General features: G+C 43.3%; 1 protein-coding gene across 3 annotated transcripts in view; it reads right to left on the bottom strand.

The window, feature by feature from the left end:
* The window catches only part of slc22a23b (solute carrier family 22 member 23b), a 96,351-nt gene that overhangs the window by 12,989 nt on the left and 58,979 nt on the right, over positions 1–24,383 (bottom strand). For 2 of the 3 annotated variants that reach the window (XM_078539545.1, XM_078539546.1), the window contains exons 7-8: positions 21,654–21,880; positions 4,018–4,141 (exon numbers count right to left, since the gene is read on the bottom strand). In XM_078539545.1, coding sequence (XP_078395671.1) covers positions 4,018–4,141; positions 21,654–21,880 — 351 coding nt within the window. The remainder of the gene's footprint in view (positions 1–4,017; positions 4,142–21,653; positions 21,881–24,383) is intronic. The other variant, XM_078539547.1, reaches the window with a different exon arrangement.

Here is a 24,383-nt window from a genome sequence, read left to right on the forward strand (position 1 = left end):
TGAAGACCAGGATTTAAATTTAATGTATTGGGAGATGGAGAGTTGGCTTAAGTCAGTGGTGACAAGGGCATGCAGGATGAAGTGCAGGTGGATCAGCATACATGGCAGATCCATTTTGAAATGGAGGAGTTTATGGAGGATGGAAGCCCAACAGAAGGACTCCTGAAGTAATGGGGAGGTGATCTGGCCAGCGTGCAGCATGGAGATAAAGAAGGAGGACGACAACTCTGGAGATCAATGTGCAGGGGAAGGCTGAGAAGCCACGGCTAAAAATGTATCACTTTGTCTGGTTAGGTAAAGAAATGGATGTCTCAATGTGCTTTACAGCCAAAGAAATACTTTTTAAAGTGCAGTCACTGCTGTAATTTGGAAACACGGCAGCCAATTTGTGCGCAGCAAACTCCCACAGACAGCAATGTGATAATGACCAGATAATCCGTTTCTTTTGTGATGTTAGCTGAGGGATAAATATTGGCCAGGACACCAGGTGTCTCTCCCCTGCTCTTCTTCGATATAGTGCTACATCTCTTGTATCCACTCGAGGAGGCAGATGGAGCCTCGGTTTAGACTCTCATCTGGAGAACAACACATCTGACAGTGCAGCACTTTCTCAGTACCGTTCACCTGCTTGGTCAGGGAGATCAAAGAAAATATATTCTGGCGTATTGTTGTGGTCATGGAGAAGAGGAATATTTGCTCTTGTAGATATGGACACTTTATACTTTGTAAGTATCAGAACTTTCCATGTCAGGTACCGTGCAAGTCCAGTCCAAAACAAAGCTCCCTCAATTCTAGTCTCAAAGGTCCATGTTGTGTTACATTTCCAGGTTTGTGGCAGTGTAAAGTCACAGACCGATCACCATTATGAACTAGGTTTAAAAATACCCAACTTCATTTTACGTGGGACCATCAGTCTGGACTGGATTCAATCTAAGACCCTTGGAAGTGAAAAGGATAGTGTGCCAAAACACCCAGCGGCAGGCTCCCCAGGTCAGTATTTAAAGGGTTACGGATAGAGTATTGGAAAAGTGAAATAACACACTCTCTGAAGATTATCCTCAAGAGGCTGAAAGAGTTGCTGTCTCATAAAGCATCCAGCAGCCAGTCTTTTTTTACAGCCTGCATTTTTTGACAAGTGTTTAAAGAATATTTTGAATACATATTTTGAATAGAGTTTGATATCTGAAATGAGGATTGATTTCCCACAACCTATGAAATAACTTGCAGAATTCTAAATATATAAATATATATTCACGTACACAAACACACAAAGTTGGGTGCAGAGTCAAGCCAGCGGCTAGGAATCATTATCTGGTAAATAGGAGCTAGCTAAACTGTACACAGGTCGTTTCAACGTGTAGATGGCTTTACGACCTTAGTTGAGGGATGCCTGGGGCTCCATTTTAATAATTAGCTGTTGACTTGCATTTACAGTTTCATCTTTGGCAGTAAAACCAGTTTCACGATTATTGTGTAAATATAAATGTATGGAAGGCAAAAAAGTGACAAAAATGGTGCGAGAATCATCTACAAGCAACTGCCAAGGGATAAAAATATATAAATGAAACTGTGGGCACTTCTGTTTCTTTAGTCGTTTAAGATCAGTGCAAAATTGTAACCTTCTTGAAAAGAAAAGTGATATTTTCCCCTGCACCTGTCCTTTCACTGCATGGAATGCATTAAATTGGTTTTAATTGTCACACGCCTGCAACTGGACTGAGTATTTTTGAGAGAGGTTTTAAGTTAAATAATCAAATTTTTCAGCAGTTTTGATTGATTTTGTATTTTTCTTCACACAGAGTTTCAAAGAGAGGCAAGTACAAACTTAACACTTTTAACAGACTCGATGGGCCAAATGTGCCGTACTATTCCATGATTATACCAGTTCATCTTCTATGGCCCCAATTACAAACAAAAGTTGACATTTCCGCTCTTATGAGCTGCAAGTTTCCTCCACCCTCAGCACAAATGTATACAAGTGTTACATGTCCTTCACTTGGTCCATTTCTCTCAGACACAAATCGTCTTGCCTGAAAAGCTTGACCGTCTCTCCATTTGTCGTAGATCTGTCCGTCGCCCTGTCTCTTTTCTCTTTGTATACCTGTGGTCTGTCCTGATGAGTGCAAGATGAAAAGCTTTGACTGCATGTCTCTTTTCTCAGACTTTTATTGTGGATCTGTGGCTTTGTTGTAACTAGCTTAACTTAACTTTACCTGACTTGCTATTGATTCTGATTGCACCAGTTTCTGTCTGTATGTCTTTGCCTCCCACACTTCCTGTAAGCCTGTCATACTTGTGGCTATCACAGGGTTGGTCTATGTCTGCCACACTCTTTCTTCATTCTTCCCTCATTCCGTGCACGTTTTTTTATTTAAAGAAAAGCTTTCGAGTTTTCTTTTTTTTTAAAAATCTTTTTCTGCTACAGTTCTTGTGCTGCAAATCCACATTCTCTACTTTTGTTAATCCTGTTTCTGTTTCAAGTGTGGTGGGAGGGGAGGACAGGGAACCTTAGTGTATAGTTGATGTTCCAAGAGGAGCAGAAATTCAGCAGAGGCTGAATGGGTCAAGACACGTGTGATAAGAAATTATTAAAGTTCAAGAATGCCACAACTGTTTTAACTGAAATCCAAAAATAAAAATCTGAGAATTGATGAAATAAAAAGAACTTGCACTTAAATGGTCGTTTGGTAGTGCAGAACTTGAGTATGGCTGAGAAAAGAGACATGCAGTCAAAGCTTTTCATCTTGCACTCATCAGGACAGACCACAAGAATACCAACAGTAAAGGGAACAACAATTTATACTGCATGGGAAGAGAGTCCTGATTGGTTGACAAGTGGACTCTGATTGGTAAAGGACCAGAGTCCAATTGCCAACCAATTAGGACTCTCTTCTCATGCAGGATAAATCGTTGTTCCCTTTACTGTCGGTGTTCTGGAACTGTCCTGATGAGTGCAAGACAAAAAGCTTTGACAGCATGTCTCTTTTTTCAGCAAAATTCAAATTGCATTTAACACTTTTCACATTCTCAGAGGATTTCTCTAAAAAGTGTTTCACAGCCAGCAAATTACGTTCCAAGTGGGGTTCTTCCGTAGGCAAATGTGAGAAGCACTTTATTCAAAGGTCCCAAAAGCAGCAGATGAGATTAGCATGTTTATGTCCAACTGAATAAGTAGACCAGGTGTTGGTTTAACATCCCATCCAAAGGAGGCCAATGCAGCAGTGCAGTTAAGTGCCAGACTAGGTTATATGTTCAAATCCTGGAATGGGACTCGAACTCACACTTTCTGGCTTAAAGGTAAGTGGATCAAGCTGACGCTCGCAATGAGCCAGAGTGCAAAGTTGTGCACTACCACAGTATTACAATCAGACAGACAAACATTTAACTGTAGAGGAGTAGATAATCTAACATCACAACTGACGTACTTTAATTTTTACACTGATCAAAGTGAAAGATATCAGAGATGAAAACCTTTCCTGCTTTTCACAATAGCCAGTCAGGTAAAGTTAAGTTAAGCTAGTTACAACAAAGCCACAGATCCACAATAAAAGTCTCTCTACACAGCTCGGATATGGACTTCGACCTCAACTTTAGAACAGCTCACCCCAAGTGCACCAGCACTGCTTCTTCAAGCTTCGCACAATGATTATGACTTCATTAAGTTGAAAAATTGGTGCCAAATTGGGGCATTTTGGGCTGTAGATTCCTGTCGATTAGCAACTAGAACGTGACTACCTAAATACATTCTAATTTATTTACAGCTGGCAGTGATTGGAAACGATTTCCATCAATCGAATGGGATTTGATATCGGACCCCAGAGCACATCACAATTCCCTTCTGCTCCTGGCATATTTTTTTTTTACTTTCTCAAGATTTTAAAGTTCTCCCTCTGTATTTTTTGTTCACAGTCCACCCGCCTTCAGACACAATGACCTTTGTATACATCCCGTTCAAACAAAATATTCATCTCGCAAATGGAACACAAAAAGATTATGTCTGTTTGACTAAAGTCTTACCTGATAACAGTGGGTATGAGTTCAGCACAGAAGAAGATACTGAGATTTCCTACTGAATGGGATGCAAACATGCCCACAATGGAGAACACTATAGAAAACGGGACCTGCAAACGATTGGCCATATCTACAATGCAGAAGAAGGTTTCATTGAGCAAAGTCTATTTGACACTAAAAACGCTACATATTTAATATTTCAAATTACTAAAAGAAACGTAGAACCCAAGGAAACTTTCAAGATTCTTGTAAGATACAGCAATAAAGTCGCAAAAAAGAAAATCAGACACTTAAAAGAATCGTATCCAATTCTTCAATTTTCTGAGAGATATGAAAACGAGAATGACTTTAACAAAACTGAAACAAGGCAAATCAGCTAAGGTGATTGGAGGCTGCCCAATCTCAAATTACAGAGCATTCAAGGTAAGCACGCTGCCATATGTGCCAACCTTCTGTGTTTGACAGTGTTTTGGGGGCTCTGGTCAATCAAGCTGAAACCCAGTAAGGACTGGTTCCCTCCTCATCGATGTCATCCCCTCCCAAGTCTGGCACTGCATACCTTGGTGGGCATGCTCACAAGATAGAAATTCCCGACCACAGCATTCGGTGTCCAGAATCCCTTAAACGGCAAGACTCAGGAAAGAGTGCCATTGGGAAGGTTGGGAAGAGAGCAGAAAGCTGGGAATGTGGTTGGAGGAGACAGTGTCCATTAGCTGAGGAAGACGGGCAGGGACAAAGACTGGATATGGGAAAATGACTGCTGAGACAAAGAAAGAACTTGCCTTTAAATGCTATCTTTTCCAACGTCAGGATGCCTCAAAACACTGCATAATTTAATTAAGCACTTTTGAAATGAAGTCACTGTTTTAATTGGAAGCAGCCAGTTTTGAACACAGCAAGGAGTGACAAACGAGATTAATGACCTAATAGTGATACTGGTTCAGGGATAAATGTGGGCCAGGACATCAGGAGAATTCCTTGCCCTTCTTCTATAAGTGCCATGGGATCTATTACACCCACTTGACAGATGGGGCCTTTGGTTTAATGTCTCATCTGAAAGTTGGCCCCTCTCACAGGGCCGCACGCTCAGTAATGTACTGGAAGTATCAGCCTAGTTCATGTGTCTCTGAACCCAGGACTTCCTGACTCAAAAAGGTGAGAAAACTATCGCTGAGTCAAGTTGAAAAGATTTTGGGGCAGGAGCTGGCTATTCTATTGAAAACACAAATGTCACTTTTCTTAATTTTACTTTAAGAATCTAAGTCATTAATGAAGTGTTTAATGCCTTTAGTGGAATACACTGTGTGAGGGAATAGGCAGCATTTGAAAAAGAGAGTCTACAATTCTACAGTCACTCCCCATAGCACTAACTGGAATATCTCAATGAGACAGGGTTTCAGATTCTCCTTTGTGCTACTGGCCAATTGAAACATTTTCTCCTCGTAATATATCTATTGCTGCAGGATCCAAAAAGGAAATATTATTAGTGACATATGGAGAACGGCTTTCAAAAAAATTGAGCAAATGCGTTTCATCTCAACAGGAAAGAGCCAGACAAAAAGGCAAAATGTGTAAAAGTGAAACAAAGCAAGGGTCAAAATTCAAAATATTCCACAGGAGGGGACTTGCCTGCAGATGCGGCAGAAATTAAATTTTGTGCCTTCACATATGTCCCCAAAACAAGTGTAGGAATGAGGCTGACCACTTTAGAGTGCCATTAGCTGAGTGTGGTTAACTGTGGTTTCCCAGATCCATTGCTGTGGCTGTTTTGAAGAATGTGCCTAGTACGATTAATGCAGTTATAGCAGGGAGCTGCCACCTCACCCAAGACCAAGGCAGACCGGGAACTGAAGCGGCAATCTGCCTAGTATCAGTGGCTCAGTACAACACTGGGTAACGTAATTACGCGTGGAGCATTAGGAGGCCTTAAGTCACTGAATATTGCAAACATAATTTCGTGATTTATCTCCCCCGCACTCTCGGGATACAATCTTCTAACTTCCTGCCTCTTACTGTGGCTGCATCTCCACTGATGGTGGCACCTCTCTGGTACATGTCCGCGTGGCTATTCTTCATAGGCAAGCCTACTAGATCAGGTTTTGGCAGGTCATTCAATGACAGAGGGGAGTACATCTGCGCCAAACCTTATTCTGACCGGTCACCCAGCCAAGTGAACACTTTAAGCAGAGTTCATTTGACAGCAGTCCAGCAGAATTCACACCCAGGCATCTGCTTTCTGCAGCTTCCTATTGTTGATACTGTTGTTACCCATTGATATTGGGGAGCCATCCCAGAATTTCACGATCTTTGCATTATCCATCCATCATGAGCTAGGAAGGACCCTTTTTGTAAAGTTTCATTTTCCTGACAGATGTGCTAATAGTAACAGCTTCTAAAAAAAAAAGTTACATACATACATAAATACCTCACAAACTGTTCAACAACCCTTAAGAAAGCAGACCGAACCCCCAAAAAAGCTAACAACTTAAAGTGGGTCCTGAATACAAACGTGTGACATGAAAACAAGTACTTACACTGAAAGTTCAAATGGGACAGGTTTTGTGGCCTTGTTAATATACCCAACATCCCTTCACCTACACTGGGGAAATAAACCACAACTCTACGAATGCCTGGGTGGGGATACAGGTGAAAACACATGTGCTTTATATAGTCAGGTTAAGTGAGTGGGCAAAAACTTGGCAAATGGAATATAATGTGGGAAAATGTGAGGTTATGCACTTTGGCAGGAAGAATAGAGGAGCTGAATATTATTTAAATGGAGAAAGACTGCAGAAAGCTGCAGCACAGAGGGATTTAGAGGTTCTCGTGCATGAATCCCAAAAAGCTAGCATACAAGTTCAGCAGGTAATAGGGAAGGCAAATGGAATGTTGGCCTTTATTTCAAAGGGAGTGGAGTATAAAAATAGAGAAGTCTTGTTAAAATAATACAAGGCACTAGTTAGGTCACACCTAGAACACTGTGAACAGTTTCGGTCCCCTTATGTAAGGAAAGATATACTGGCACTGGAGGCAGTCCAGAGAAGGTTCACTAGGTTGATCCCGGGTGTGGAGGGATTTTCTTATGAGGAGAGGTTGAGTAGGTTGGGCCTGTACTCATTGGAGTTTAGAAGAATGAGAGGTGACCTTATTGAAACATACAAGATTCTTAGGGGGCTTGACAGGGTAGATGCTGAGAGGTTGTTTCCCCTTGTGGGAGAGTCTAGGACCAGAGGACATAATCTCAGAGTAAGGGGGTGCTCATTTAAGACAGAGATGAGGAGCAATTTCTTCTCTCTGAGTGTAGTGAATCTGTGGAATTCTTTACCGCAGAGGGCTTAGAGGCTGGATTGTTAAGTATATTCAAGGCTGAGATAGACAGATTTTTAATCAGTAAGGGATTCAAGGGTTATGGGGAAAAGGCAGGAAAGTGGAGTTGAGGATTATCAGATCAGCCATGATCACATTGAATAGCAGAGCAGACTCGATGGGCCAAATGGCCTACTTCTGCTCCTACATCTTATGGAGGTGCCAGGGGGATGTCTGGGGTCATGCACAACAATTAGAAAATTGTGCTTTTCAATGCTTTAGTACATAATCTAACATCTTGGAGTTTGGATTGAGCATCAGCAATGAACTTTTTTTTCAAATCAAAAGATAAAGGGGCAATTTTGATGGGAAACTACTTTATTTGCAATTTAATAATTAATTATTTTTATTTACACTTTAAAACTTTGTAGCAGCAAATAACCTATTGCTGGAAAAAAAAAGTTTCAATTCATTTTCTCCTTTTCAAAAAAAAAATATGCAGGAGCAAATAAGGGATTCCAACCCAGTCTTACTGACTCTTCATTCCAGTCCCACACCTGTTGTTACGGGTGAGTTTTTAAAAAAAATAAGAAAGCATTTAAAAACAGCACTGGACAAAAAAAAACAACTCCTTCTGCTTCCTTTTGCAATTGTTAGTTAACACACATCTTAAACTGGGGCTTCTCTCCATGTTCCCCCAGTTCTCTTGACTCTCCTTGCCCTTGTACATCTATTGTCCACTCTCTGCTATATTGCTTTGGCTCCATCCTGCCTCCAGTCATTTATTCATGATGTACAACTCAATCAACTCCCCCCTATGGAAATCTTCTTCCTTGGTTCCTACGCTACTTTCCTCATTGCCCCAATTATAGCACCAATTTTCCCACTGGGGTCTTTCTTCGGGAACACACACTGTCCCTTCAGTCTCTGGACTTGCACACGAGTCACTTGCATGCATTATTGCAAAATCATAGATGCACATGAAATGGTAGCTTGCTACCTTTAAGATAGGAGGAAAAATTGGAGGCACAAAAGAATTGCTTCTCTCGGGGGGGAAAGCGCGAGGAAAAGTGCTTCAATCTTCATGGAAATGATTGAAATAAAACACCATCAAACAAAATGAAAGGGCTGCACAGATCCCACATCCCACTGCCATCCCCCCACGCCCCCCCCAACCCCATAAAGGCAGTAGAACAGTTTGAGTCCCAAAGGCAGCGCATCCTTTGCATGCGTTTGCAACAGTTTTCTGGAACAGAACGAACAAGGGGACAGGCCATATTAGATTCAGTGATGAGTCAAGAGCCAGAATTACTCAGCTACCATAGCATGACTGAATCAGGTATTAGATTTGAGAGAGGTTGAGTCATGATTCAACATTTTAAATTTAGGCGAGGCTTATTTTGAAGGGATCAGAATTTGAGCACAGCAGAATGGATAAAACTACAGATGAGCAGTGGCAGTGTAGATGAACGAAAAGTTGCAAAGGGAAACAACAGGTTAAATAAATGGGAAAAACTGTGGCAGATGGTGTTCAGTATGGGGAGGTCATCCACTTTGAACCTAAGATAGATGGGTGAGAACATTTTCAGAACATTGATAAGCCAGGAACTTGGAGGAGTAGAGAGACTTGTGGAATCCATTTATAGAAAATAAAGATTAAAAACTAGTGGACAGGTACAAAAGGTAATTTAAAAAGCCAATGGGATATTAGCCTTCACCTCAAGGGAGTACAGAGGGATGGAAGATATGCTGTGGTTGCATAAAGCTCAGGTTAGATGTCACCTGGACTACTGCATTCAGTTCTGGGTACTGTAACTCAGCATAGATGTTTGGCCTTGGAGGGGGTGCAGGGGCAGATTCACCAGAATCATACTGTGGCTAAAAGGGCTACAATGGCCTGAAGTTTTGCCCCTGAATCAGGAGCACAGAGTTGGCACAATCCCAGCTCCACAAATCAGACCTGGGAGAAAGTACCCTGGAACCTGGATTTTCAGTCTGGGTAGGCTGAAATTGGGAATTGTGGTGGGCGATCCCGGACAGAGTGCAGAGGCTGCCGGGTGCAGAGGCGGGCTTGGGCGGAAGGCCCGCCTTAGTGCACCAGTGCTGTGTCAAAGGTTTATAAAACAGCCCTCCAGCCCTCACCTTCCCCCCCCCAACCCAAAGCCCCACACACTCCCTAGGCCATCTCATGCCCCCTCATACCTTCCATGCCAATCTATGCCCTCTACCCCCCACTCATGGGGTTTTATAGACCCTATGCAAACTTAGTGCCAGCCATTGCCCCCTACCCACCACCCTTTGCCCTTACACCTACCATGCCAACTTACCCAGTATCCACCATGAACAGACCTCAGGCACGTTAAATTTCTTTGGAAAAATTCACTATTTAAAAATAACTCTGATTAAAAAAAACCTATTCATTACATTTAATTTCCTTTAATCCTTACAAAAACGAGCACTGGACTTCATAGTTCCACTTCAAAGAGTTTATAACCACTTGGAGATGTCAAACTGAAATGACAGGCACCCCACTGTGATAATAAAAGGCTGAAAAATCAGTCATGCAACATTAATCCTGTAATGATAACTCTCAGGCTTATGTAAACACACATGGTGAAATAGCAAGCACTGATTTTTATTTTAAAAACACTGCAGTGTTTTTTCAAATCTTTAAAGGGCAGGGGTTTTACATGCCTCAACAGCCCCAAAGAACTTGACAGTAGCACTGAGTTTACACACTTTCATGTCTACTCTTAACAATCCCAAAGGGCACCTGATCTCCCCCAAAGATGTCCTGGGACCATATCCAAAAAGGTGCCTTATCTCTCCAAAGGGGTACCCCACCTCTCCAAAGGACTCCGGCAGCTTTAGGCCTTCTACCACCAGGTCTAAAGTGCACCAGTCGTGTTTTGGACATCCACCAGAGAAAATCAGATTGGCCTGAAGCAGCTGTCTCCCTGAACCACAAATGTGCAAACTGGAACCCTCCCCTGCCAAGAAAATGGTAGGTGCCGTGTTTGGGGGCAGGACTTCCTGAAGCAGGCCTCCGGAGCCAAAATTCAGGCCTTTATGAGGGCATCTTGCATAGTCAAAGGCTTGTATGTCCTTGAGTATAGAAGATAAGGGTTATATAATTGTGGTGTGAGAGATAATTAATGACACTGATAGGGTAGATAAAGAGAAACATTTTCCTTCAGTGGGAGAGTCCAGAAGAAAGGGACATAACCATAAAATTAGAACTAGGCTGTTCAGGTATAATGTCAGGAAACATTTCTTCACACAAAAGGTAGTGGAAATTTGAAACTCTTCTTTCCCTACCCCCCACCCCCTGTCAAATAGTTGTTTCAAATTTCAAAACAGAGATCAATGGATTTTTGTTTGGCAAGCATATTAAGGTTATGGAACCACGGCTGATAAATGGAGTTAAGATATAAATCAGCCACGATCTAACTTAATGGCAATCAGGCTTGAGGGGACGAATAGCCTCCTCCTGTCCCTATGGTTTTATTTTTGATCCACAGCGAAGCTACTCCAGCCTTTTTTTGCCCTCGATTTTCATTAGGTGGGGAGGGGGAGGTGCAGGGACCCGTGCACACGGTTTGGGGATATGGGGGCCCTGCTGACCTTGAGGGGAAACAGTGCTGTCGTGGTAACGTCACTGGGCTAGTAATCTAGAGGCTCAGGCTACCACGGCAGTGGGTGAAATTTAAATTCAATTTCTAAAAAAAGAAATCTGGAATGTAAGGCCCGTCTCAGTAATGTTGACCATGATTGTTGTATAAGCCCATCTGGCTCACTAATATCCTTTTGGGAAGGAAATCTGCCTTTTGGGTAGGCCGGAAGGTCTGGCCTACATGCAAATCCAAATGGCTGACTCTTAATCGTCCTCGTAAATAGCCTAGTAAGCCACTCAATTCAAGAGCAATAAGGATGGGTGACAAACGCTGGCCTTGTCTACATCGATGTCTACATCCCATGAAAGAATCACTTTAAAACAGTAGGAGCCTCATTTAAATAAAACCTCCCAGAGTCTTGCTCAACGCCGGTCCAGATTCACCAACTCACCGGTGGGGAACTGGCATTCTGCCACAGCCAGGGGCCCATGGGAACTGTCCCCAGCAAACGACGAGAGGAAGCTTTCCTGAGCAGTTGTGATGGAGGTACTCAGCACCAGGTGGGGTGAGGGGGAGCGGTTAAGGCCAAGGTTGGAGTTTTGCTCATAATAGGTTTTTTTTGGGGGGGGTGGGGAATGGTGGGGGGAGGCAGGGGTGAAAGGTCGGGGTTGGGGGCTGAGGAGGCCTCAGGTCCCCTTGAAGAGCCTGGGGAAAGCTCTCCTGGCTCACAATGAGTTAGGGGAAAACACACGTCTTAAGCTGATCTGGGCCTTATCCGATCAGCCCCTCCAGCTATGATTCTGCTGCTGGGCTGCAGGCAAGGCAGAACTGCCCCTGCTTTGAATATCACGTCACAGTGCCGACGATGTCATCGGGTTATGACCCTCGCATGTTAATTAGACCCTTGTCTGCTTTTAGCAGGAATCTAGTTGATGACGCGAATCGCCAGCGTTAATATTATGGCGGCTGCGAATACGATGGGATCGTGATTTTCAAAACTTTAACTCCTTCCATTGAAGGTGGGGTGGGGGGTGGGGTGGGGGTGTGCAGTGGTTAAAATCAAGCATAATAAATAAATAAATAAATAGGGTGCGTATTTGAAAATACATATATTTTCTATATGCAGAATACCTTCTCTGCATGGACTAGGCCTTATTTTTGTGCACGCTCTATATACCATTGGGGAAAAAAAACAAAAAACGCGAGACTCTTTCAACTGAATGCCCATTAAAGCTTTTGGATTACTGAAGATTATCCCTGGAAGAACATTACTTAGCATTTCAATATTGCTCTGCAGTGAAATAAGATTGATGAAATCCACACGGGCGGTGCATCTGGGAAACTAGCAGCAACCCCATCACGAGGGAGGCAATTGTTATGATCCATCTTGATATCGGAATCCCTCCTCCAGTACAGGAGAGAATGAACATGCCCAGAATAGGCTGATGGAACTTCACTCCAACCAGTGGTACAATTTATATAAACACAAGACAACTGAAAGCAGTGGAAATCTGAAACAGTAACAGAAAACAGACAAGAGACTCAACAGGTCGGTCAGTATCCAGACAGAGTACAGGAAAGTTAACAAAACCGGACTGCTTTTTCCCACCTGCACTTAAAACTATTACATTTTTTGTTTGGATTGATGATAAAAGTTCAAAATTATTTCATACAAGGAAGGTTTTTGTTTTTTTTTGCCAAAGTCCTTTTGCTTGGTTCTGATACTCAACATTAGCAATTCCACCCTCTTTAGGCAATAATGCACATCGAATGATTGGCCAATAAATGAGGGCTTAATGTCCCCACGGATGTCAAACAAAGGCCTGTAAGTCACGAAGCCCAGAATGTTTAAGCAATTTCGCTTCCGAGAGCCCCACCTTCTGTAACGATAGTCGGAGCAGCCTGACAGTTTCAGGGCAAAGTCACTGGAACAACTTGTTCCAATAATTGTGTAATAGCTTTTGATGGACGACGAAGGTTTTTTTCTCACATAAACTAGTATCTCCACCCACCCCCTCCTAACAATGACATAACTGCCTTCCCTGATTCCTGGAGGCCCCCGAGTCAAAGAAGAACAATTTATGAACACAAAACTGAACAACTACGGATGCTGGAAATCTGGGCATTCACTGTGTTAAACACCCACTCCCCTCCACCACCGACTCGTGGTGGCAGCAGTGAGTACGTCTGCTAGATGGACTGCAGCAACTTGCCAAAGCTCCTTTGACAACACCTTTCAAACCTGCAACTCCACCGCCTAGAACAGGCTTGTCCAACCTCTTTGCGTTGGGGGTGGGGGGGGGACACATATCAATGTTTCCCCACACTCGGTGGGGGTGGGGGGGGGGGGCAACGACCAAATTTTGCAAAGATAAGGTTTGACGTGGCATTAAATGTGAATTTCAACAACAAAAAAGCCGACGTATGAAAAGAAGCAACTTGCTGAGCAAAACAAAACTGTCACAACAACAAACTGATAAATTTATTGAAATGAGTAATAAATGATAACGATTATTAGTGTGTGAAAGGGTGAGAGTGTGTGTGTCCAGCTCACTTCCAGTCTTAGGGCGCTCGCTCACTCACTCACCCATTGTGAGGGTGGGTGAGAGTGGCTGTTGATGTCTGGAGGTGAGGGTGACTGAGAATCCTGAGACTGAGAGTCAGCTAAACGCACACTCCCCTCCCTCGCACCACCCACCCTCCCACCCTCACTCAACCAGCCAGCCAGCCAGCCACCCTCACTCTCACCCATTTACTCACCGGCCCTCACTAAATCATTTGAGGGGGAGAAGAGCAGGTGCGGTGAGCGTGGGAGAAGAGACCCGGAGCAAGGCCTGAGGCCTACCGGCGTCCGAACAAGGGGAGGGCCGAGAACTGGGGGAACGCAGAGAACAGCCGGAGCAATGTGGGGGGCAGCCAGGGGGAACGCGGAGAAAACCGGGCACAACCGGAGGAAGGCAGCCGCAGCAGGGCCAGAACACAGAGCTGGGGGAAAGCTGCTGAAACCACGGGAAAACGTGGTGAGCGGAGGCCTCGCCTGCTCGAGTCTCTCTATCTTCACAAGCTCACAGTCGCCAGTGTTCGCTGCCCCTCCAATCACAGCCTGTTTCTCTCCCACGTTTGCTGCTGATAAGCTTAATAGCGAGCCTATCAGCAGCAAACGCGGGAGAGAAACAAACCGTGATTGGAGGAGCAGTCCCCTGCAGAAATCTTCAAACTCACTGACATCTCTTACCGGAATTTCCAACAATCGTTAGGGGGCCACAGAGAGGGTCTTTGCGGACCCCGCAGACTGGACAAGCCTGACCTAGAAGGACAAGGGCAGCAGATGCATGAGTACACCACCACCACCACTGGCAAGTTCCGCTCCAAGCCACTAACTTGGCACTATATTATTATTCCTTCACTGTCACTGGGTCAAAAACCTGGAACTCCCTCCCTAATGGCACTGCAGTCTCTGCCGCATTTGCTCTACAGTAAGACAGTGGGCTGAGAAGGTGCAGGATTCGCTGGCCTTTGCTTTCTCCGAGCTCTCTTCTCGGCTATCTAAGCTTGTCGTTTATGCTCGCCTCTTCCAATGCCCTTCCAAACAGTCACCCTCCAGAGGTCATGACCGTCAGTGACCATCTCCCAGTTGTCAGTGTCGATGTCCGCCACCTTCATATCTCGCTTGCAAGTGCCCTTGTGGTGGAGGTATGGACACCCATGAAGTCATGACCCAGTGGCCAATCCACTGTACAGAAGGTGTTTGGGTAGACAGTCATCATCCATCTGGTGAACGTGGCCAAACCAGCACAAACATCATTGGCTTAGCAATGAGTGTATGCTGATGGAATTAGCACACTCCAGGATCTCAGTGTTGGTGACCTTGTCCTGCCAAGAGATGCCTGGAGTTTGGTTTGAGCATCAGCATCAGGAAGACAAATGTCATGGCCGAGGATGTTGCCACACTGCCATCTATCAGCATTGATAACGTGATACTGGAGTTTGTTGATAGCTTTTCATATTGCGGCTCCACAATCACCAGCAATCTGTCACTTTATGCTGAAATGGACACACGTATTGCAAAAGCTGTAGCTGTTATGTCCAAGCTGAGTAAAAGAGTGAAGAACATTAGCAGCCTGACTGAAAACACCAAACTGTGAATAATTTTTTTTTGTATTCACTCAGGATGGGGCTTCACTGGCTAGGCCAGCATTTCCTGCCCATCCCTAATTGCCCTCGAGAGCTGAATGGCTTGCTAGGCCATTTCAGAGGGCATTTAAGAGTTAACTACATTGCTGTGGGTCTGGAGTCACATGTAGGCCAGACCAGGTAAGGACAACAGATTTCCTTCCCTAAAGGACATTAGTGAACCAGATGGGTTTTTGGGACAATCAACAATGGTTTCATGGTCATCATTAGGCTTTTAATTCCAGATTTTTTTTTTTATTGAATTCAAATTTGACCATCTGAGGTGGTGGGGTTCGAACCCAAGTCTCTGGATTACTAGTCCAGTGACAATACCACCCTGCCACCCCGCCTCCCCAAGCCTGAGTCCTCAGCGCACTCCTCTGCAGTGGCCAGATCTGGACAACATATGCTGGGTAGGGGTAAAGGCTGAACAATTTCCACCTTGGCTGTCTGCCTACTTGCTGTATATTCTAGCTGGCCCTTGGACTTCTGCGCAGTGACCAGTATAAGGAATCCTCTGCCGGGTGCCACACCAGGGTCGAGCAGGTATAAGGCCTTTGCACGCAAGGCGTTTGCACGTCTTTAGACACGAGAAAGACTTGCATTTTTAGATAGTGCCTTTCATGACCACAGCATATCCTAAAGTGCTTTACAGCCAATTAAGTACTTTTTATTGTAGTTAATGTTGTAATGCAAGAAAATGGCCAAGGCCCAGGGTACAGCATGTCCTCAAGGTTGATAAAAATGAGTTTCACCAAGAGGCAGTGATTAGTCATTCAGGGCTGCAAGTCAAGAAGTTGGAACGACTAAGCCTCCAATTTTCTCTCCTTCTCTAAACGGGGTGTGGTAGACAATCCTACTTGTAAACCTCAACCAGGTGATGCTAGCTTATTGCTAAACTGGTTTGGAAGCTTACAGGACTGACAGCTCTGAATTTAGCCCATTCAGTTTGATTGTCGTATACACACTGCACACCATTCTATGCAGGAGAGATTTCTTAGAGCAAGGTTAGGCAATCAAAGGCTCACAAAACCCCCGGGGCATCAAATTCAGACAGTTCCCTGTAAATGTTTACACATCAGTTCGTAAGCTCTCACACCTCGCCCTTTGCTGAAGCATATAGTGGTTATTTTTAAATAATCAGCCCATCAGTTTGCCTCCCTTTGCCTACACTGGTAGAAACTGGTGGATCAGAGTGACTGCTCCTAGGGTAAAGCAGCTAGAGCAGTTAATGATGCGAAAAGCAGAGAGGCAGCTTATTGTGGATATGATATTAAAGAATTACTGATACTTTAGTAGCTGGGCACTTACCCAGCTCAATTTGATCAGTGGACGCACAAGAAAGATTAACAAAGCTAGACTCACGTTCTGACTGAATTGTCTTAGTTTGCAGGTTGGCACTTCCCAATAAAATGGTTATCCGGTGCCCAACAGGAGGAGTGCACATACTCAGCGGCAGACTGGGCAGGGGGATAAAGCAAGGAAGCTTCCAGACCACCTCAGCTCCTAGAACATCCAGTTGCAGCATTGCGCCACAGAGAAATAGTTTCAGCTGCAATAGTTGCTGCACTTTAGACAGTACGGAGTCCTACAGGGTTGAAACTGTCACATGGGATTCATGTACCATTTACCTCTCTTGTACAAATTTCCCCAATTTTCTATTTTGTTAAAGGACTGCCCAGTGTGGAGCAGTGCCATGCAAATCAAGATGACTCTAGGTTGTGCCAAGGTAGCCCATCTCTTATGGTGGCGGGGGTTGGGGGGAGGGGAGGACCCTGACCTCCGTTTCCTTTAGCTAAGGCAGGGGTGGGAGAAAAAGCCAGAGAGAATTGACCGTTACATAGTGACTGATGCTTCAACTTGACATCTCTGGGGCTTTTGGAACAGAATAGGATTGGGCTCATCTTTGGTGCCCCAGTTAAATTCCCGACCAACACTTCCTATTGCGATCCAGGCGCGAGATGAATCACCAGTCGGTGAGATGCTGAAGGGTTGCTGTTCCATATGGGACTGCACTGTAATAGAAAGCAGCAGCTTCAACAGGAGATGGGAGGAAGTGGAAGGGTATGGGGATATCTTTAACAAAAATGAACTAAAATGCCAACAATACACCTGATTACTGTCGCTAGTAATTCATACATACGATCTGCTCCAAATAAATCCAAGTCGCTCTTTGCACACAATAAAATGAATCATCCAGAAATTCAAATTTAGTAACACAAATAACACAGGAAAGCAGGAATTTAACGTCAAAATTTATATATAGTTTGAATTTAGTGACTCTGATTTTAGAATAGATTGCATCATCAAAAGCATCACTGGACAATTACGATAACTTTAAATAGTGAGGATGACGGTTCTTAAAGCTGCTGATATACAGAATCACACAGTGCAGAAGAGGCCCTTCGGCCCATCGAGTCTGCACCGATACTGTTTGCTATTGAAAGGGGCATGGTCTTAATGCTGGAAAAAAGAAACAGCCTGATTGAGGGGGACATGAGCTTTATGTCATTTTCATCATAATAGTGATGCCTGGATGTGACACGCTTCACATTGCTCATTATCTCTAAACACAAAAAAGTTTGCTATCTTGTTTAAAATGGAAATGCAGTTTAATTAAAGAGAGAGAGTGTGTGAGAGCGAGTGTGTGTGTGAGAGCGAGTGTGTGTGTGAGAGCGAGTGTGTGTGTGAGCGAGTGTGTGTGTGTGTGAGAGAGAGAGTGTGTGAGAGAGAGAGTGTGTGAGAGAGAGAGTGTGTGAGAGAGAGAGTGTGTGTGAGAGAGAGTGTGTGTGTGAGAGTGTGTGTGTGAGAGTGTGTGTGTGTGAGAGTGTGTGTGTGAGAGAGTGTGTGAGAGAGTGTGTGTGTGAGAGAGTGTGTGTGAGAGAGTGTGTGAGAGTGAGAGTGTGTGTGTGAGAGAGAGAGTGTGTGTGTGTGTGTGTGTGTGTGTGTGAGAGAGAGAGAGAGAGTGTGTGCGTACACACAAAATTATTCATGTATTAGTGCTTGAACATAAAGCCACTAATTTTTGTGTTACAACACTTCATGTAATATTTGCATAGTGTTGCCATGTCTACCAGAACCTGATAAACAAACACACAAAAATGACAATCTCTCTGGCCAACATTCAAAAGTAATTTCCAAGAACACTGGAAATCCCAGTTAAACTATCTATATAAAAATCTAAGCAACAGGCCCGCCCAACTGCAAGTTACAGCATGGAATGACTTTCAGGCATCTTTCATGCATACACAATGTACAATTTAACCATTCCAGAAATTAACTTCAGCAATATTTATAGCTGCCATTATTTCTGAAGTGAAATTGCTGCGGAGTGGTGCCTTTTATCCAAAGATTCACATTTACTACTGAAAACAAAACCAAAACTTCAGAAATGAGAGATTTGAGACATTTCATTGAGACTTTTAGAAAACTCCAAGAAAGTCATGAGGCCAAACCCACAGGATTATGAATGGATGAGTGCGTGTAACATAGAAATATAAGAACAGGGTGGATGCTGAAAGGACGTTTCCCCTTGTGGGAGAGACAAGAGCCAGGGGACACAGCTTAAAAATAAGGGGTCTCCCATTTAAGGCAGAGGTGAGAAGAATTTTTTTCTCTCAGGGGGTCACAAGCCTTTGGAACTCTTTCCCAGAGAGCAGTGGAGGCAGGGTCAATGAATATTTTTAAGGCAGAGGTAGATAGATTCTTTACAAGGGGGTCAAAGGTTATCGGGGGGTGGGCAGGGATGCGGGGCTGAGGTTGCAATCAGATCAGCCATGATCTTATTGAATGGTGGAGCAGACTCAAAGGGCCCAAAAGGCCTACTCCTGCTCCTAATTCGTATGTTTGTATGTATAAAAACTTATGGCAAATAAGCAGGCCATTTGACCCATCATCTCTGTGCCAGCCAAAAGGGCTATCAACCCTAATCTCACTTTTCACCTCTTGGGCCATAGTCCTCAAATACATGGTCAAGTCCTTTTTTTTTTTAAAAACGCCATGTGGGTTTCAGCTTCTGCCAATCGTTTAGGCCAAGTTCCAGACCCCCCAGCACCTGCTGGATGAAAATAAATTTTCAGCCCCCCTCTAATGCTTCCACCAATTACTTTAAAACAATGCCCCCTGGTTATTGATCTCTATGCTGATGGAAATAGGTCCATCCTATTCAATGTATCTGAGCCTCTCGTAATTTTATAACTCAATTAAATCTCCCCTCAGCCTCCTCTGTTCCAAAGAAAACAAACCTACCTATCCAATCTTTCCTTATAGCCATAATTCCCCATTCCTGGCAACATTCTCATGAATCTCTTCTTTGCCCTCTTTGATGTGATCACATCCTTCTGTAATGCAGTAAGTAGAACTGTGCGCAGTACTCCAGCTATGGTCTAACTAGTATTTTACACAGTTCTAGAATAACCTCTCTGTTCTGGGGTCCATGGGTGTCCCTGCTCTATGCCTTGGCTAAAGGAAGGCATCCCATATGCCTTCTTACCCATCTTACCTACCTGTCCTGCTACCTTCAGGGATCTGTAAAACACACTCTAAGGTCCCCTGTTCCTCAATATTTCTCAGAATCCTACCATTTACTGTGCATTCCTTTGCTGTATTTGTCCTCCCTAAATAAAATACCTCTCACTTTTCTGGAGCAAACTCCATTTGCCACTTTTCTGCCCACCTGACCAGTCATTGCTGGCTTCATTCAGTTTACAGCTTCTTTAACCATCAACCAAACTACCAATTTTTGGATCATCTGCAAACTTCTTAATCATGTCCCCTACATTGAAGTCTAAATCATTGATACGCATCATGAAAAGCAAGGGACCAATACGGAGTCCTGTGTAACCCCAATGGAACCAGCACCAAACACCCATTGACCATTACCGTTTGCGTCCTGCCTGAGCCAATTTTGGATTCAACTTGGTGTGTGACCTTGAATCCCATGGGTTCTTTACTTGCTGATCAATCCATCACACGGGACCTCATCAAAAGCCTTGCTAAAATCCCCATCAGCTCCATCAAACGAGCTTCACTTCACAATCTTCAAAAAATTCAGTTTGCCAGCCCTGACCTTTACTAAACAAATCCATGCTGTTTTTGATGAATCTACACCTTTCTAAATAACGATTTATACTATCATTCAGAAGTTTTTCCAATCATTTACCCACCATCAAGGTTAGGCTGACAGGCCTGTAATTACTCAGTCTACCCCTTCCTCCCTTTTTAAACAACAGCACCACATTAGCAGTCCTCCAGTACCCAGTGAGGACTGGAAAATGATGGTCAGAACCTCCGCTACTTCCTCCCTTGCTTCCCTTAGCAGCCTTTGATACAATTCATCCCGGCCTGGCGATTTATTCACTTTCAAAGAAGTGTAATAAAGGCCCCTAAGAAATGTTTATCCGGATAATATAAAGATTGCAAGGTTTATGGACTCATACATGATACCATTGACCAGCCAAAATAAAAATGTTTTTAATCTGAAGGTGACTGTGGGACAAAGGTACATACGGACATAATTTCCAAATAAAGCATATGCGATGTAGAACCAAATATTTATACTGCTCAAAATCTGTTAATACTTAGAAACAAACATTTGTAAAAAGAGCATTGAGGCTACTGGAACTCGCAAGGGACAGATGAGGTTAAACTCAAATATCTAAAAGTTGCTGTCGGAGGTGCACCACTTGGACGTTAGCCTCACTAAAAACAGCATTTCGCTGTTTGACTCACCACTAAAATATATTGAATGGCACGAAGTTCCTGCATTTGTACGGTATATTCAAACTAAACTCACCAATTAAAGTTAAATCAAGTAATTTCAAGTCTAATTATTCCTTTAAGAATGTGATAAGTGTTAATTACTACCCGTCAACTTCTCAGACATTGAAAATCAACTATTACAAGTCTCATTCCTTCAGATTTGAATTGTTGTTGGAGATTTTAAGAAGTTAAAAATTTTTTTTGTTTCTTCTTCCTCTTTTAATCCAATCTTTCTTTCCCTCTATTTCTCTTCATGTGCCTGATTTGACATAAAATTCACCCACTCTCTACCTTCTCAATCCTTGCGCTGTTAATTGCAGAATTCTTCAATCTGATTGGTTACGGAGATACACTGTTTGTTGCCCTGTTCACTCAGGTCCTGGATACCCTGTTCCCCTTGCTATTCCGCTATCAACTCTCACTTTCCGCAATTCGTCACACAAAAAAAACCTTAAAGTGCAAGTTCTTACATTATCAATGGCAGATGGCATTAGATAACATGCTACAATAGATTGTGGTCTTTTGAGTTTATTTTCTGAGGTAGATTATGGTTTAAAAAGGTTGCTTATCTGGGAGTTGGAGCTTAATAAAATGTTGATCACCATCACCCTGCCCTCCCCCATCCACCTAAAACTCTCCAGTGAACCTGTCCATCTTCATGCGGCATGTGAAAGAATGTTGCTCCTGGGTAGAATACAACCTTAAATACCATCCCCCCCCCACCCCCAAGCTCAAAAAAAAAAGAGGGGAGTAGGGGTTAGTGGGAGAACAAGCAAAACCAGAACTTACAGCTTATGAGGCCCAACTGAAGGAGAGAAGCCAGTGCAGTAAGGATGGTGAAGAGCAGCAGTGTGCCTCTTCGTCCCATTAGTCCTACAAGAACGCACATGATTGCACAGGAGAGAATGCCAATCACTTCCATGAGATAGTAGTGGGTGTAGAAATTGCTTAGACTTTTCACTTTGTGGTCCATCAGACTCTTTGCAAAACAGTTATGGATCCCAAATCCTGTAAGTCTGCAAAAAAAAAAATAGGTAAAGAAGGAGGAAGAGAATCAACAGACATTGACAAATTGCCAATTTCGAGACCAGTCTGGATGGCAAACTGAACTCCAATACTCTTCCAGATGAATAATAGGAGCAGGCAGTTACAGGCCCACCTTGGCAGGAACAATGCAACTGGCCTCCATTTCCCAGCACCACAGTCAAACAGGTGGACATATCGACAATTGTCACTTGGGGGAAATTATCCAAGGCTGATAGCATATGTGCAACCCCATCCCTGAACTAGTTGGCACCTTCATTGAATGAGAAGATAAGATCTTTCTGGTGAATTAAGCATTGGGCTAATGGACAACAAACACCTACATTTCTGGGTGGTCAGAAGCAAACAAACGGCTTTAATAAAGATGTTTGGTACATATTGTGAATTCATGATTATAAATCAAACCCTTTCTCCAATCGTTAATTGCATTCACAGGGAGCTATAGATGAGCCTGTGTTCCCTATGCAATGGAAACCTACAATTTTTAAAACAGACAGGTGAGAGCTTGCTTTAGCATTAACAGGATCGACTGTTATGGTAAAATTGTTATTGGAAAGCATATGGGATTAAACTACTTCACACAATCTCTTTCAGAAGATGGGTATCAACTGCATAATACATTTTTCTTAACAGGCTAATCCACTTAAATCAGATTATTTACAAAAACATGACTTACAGAAGCAAGCAATAAAAGGGAGATAATAAATTGGGGTCTACAAGGGTTAAGCACATACAGCATTCAGAGTAGCTTCCTGTAACTCCTTCGGGTAGATATGAAGACAATATTATTCTTAGAAATAACTGCAATTCTCAGAATAAATTCCAATATAGTTTGGAAGAATTACATGAGCAGGAGCTTCTGGAGTTTGGTATACTCCATGCAAGACGACCAAACAAACACTCAAAAGTCCTTTCTAAATATATATATATATATATATATATATATATATATACTGATAATTTCTTTGAACTGGCATTTGCATTGAAATTCAGTCAAGCAACGGTGAATAGCCAAACCATATCATCAGTAGGACCTTTAAATATAAGATTATGAGAAAGCGGCCACATAGGGTGTTGATGAGGACCAAAAATATTCCCTGGGTTTGGTCATTCAATAGAAGTCATCTCTTAGTCTACATTAGATATATTAATTTCACACTTGGTTCAACACACCTTCAATTCATTGGTTTTTCAAAAAAAAAGGCAAGCGGTCTTGTTCCAACAACTGAGTTGATTTCCTTACCTTAGGAATGATGTAGTTGCCTGAGAGAAAATACAACAAGGGTTCACTACAAAGATTCCTGGGATGAGGGGATTGTCCTATGAGGAGAGATTCAGTAGGCTGGGCCTATACTCCCTAGATTTTAAAGAATGAGGGTTCATCTTATTGAGACACTTAGAGTAGGATTTTTCGTATGACAGGGTCCTGTCACCCAAGGGTCGGTGGGGAACGCATCCCTGTCAACACTGGCTGTCTTGCAGCCATTTTATGTTCTGCAGGGCACTAATTGGCTAAGGGCGAGGCTTCTTCCCCTATCTGGGGAGATGGGCTCTGTAGTCCTAGCAGTGCCAATTTTAAGCGGTGGCCACTCTGGGAGTCCTCAATGAGCCCAAGGGGCGGGCAGGATACCCGACGCCTCCACCGCCCTCCATAAAATGAGACGTCGGGGACATGTGGGTAGGTGGCGGGCATGCCACAGGCTGCATTTTATGACTCCCTTGCCTTCAAACCCACCGGTGGGGGAAACCATAAAATTCCACCCTTAAAATTCTTAAGGAACTGGACAGGGTAGATGCTGAGAGGACACTTCTCCTGGCAGGGATGTCTAGAACTAGGCGTCGCTGTCTCAGGATTTGGCCATTTTGAACTGAGATGAGGAGAAATTTCCTCACTCAAAAGGATGTGAATCTTCAGAATTTTCTCCCACAAAGATTTTTGGATTCTCAGTCATCAAGTATATTCAAGGACAAGGGATTGATAGATTTTTGGATATTAAGAAAATGTAAAGAATATGGGGATAGCATGGGGAAGATGGATTGAATGTAGATGATCAGCCATGATCTTATTGAACAGCAGCGCGGGCTTGAGAGCTTGAATGGTCTACGCCTCTTGTGTTCCTATGGCAGCATCTCTCATTCTGTAGTATGGGCAAGAGCGAGCTTCCATTGTGAAAGATCGTGCTGCTTTTACTTTTAAGACTGGGCTAAATTTGAAAAAAAAAAATAGCCTTTTAACCTTACCAGCCTAGCCGGAAAGGCAGGGGTTTGGAGCGATGATTTTTTAAAACTCTACCCAATTTCACTCTCCATCAACCTGAATCTACTCCACACCCATTAGGTGGGTGAGGTTAAAATTGGGTCTAACATGTCTATTCTTGTCACATTCTTAAACCACAAGTGTAAGGCTCATGTGATATCTCAATGCCCTTAGATCTCCCAAATTAAATTACAGCCTTTCACTCACTCCTTATGACC

The sequence above is a fragment of the Cetorhinus maximus genome, chromosome 3, assembly GCF_964194155.1.
Source record: "Cetorhinus maximus chromosome 3, sCetMax3.hap1.1, whole genome shotgun sequence".
In the NCBI taxonomy this organism is placed as follows: Eukaryota; Metazoa; Chordata; class Chondrichthyes; order Lamniformes; family Cetorhinidae; genus Cetorhinus; species Cetorhinus maximus.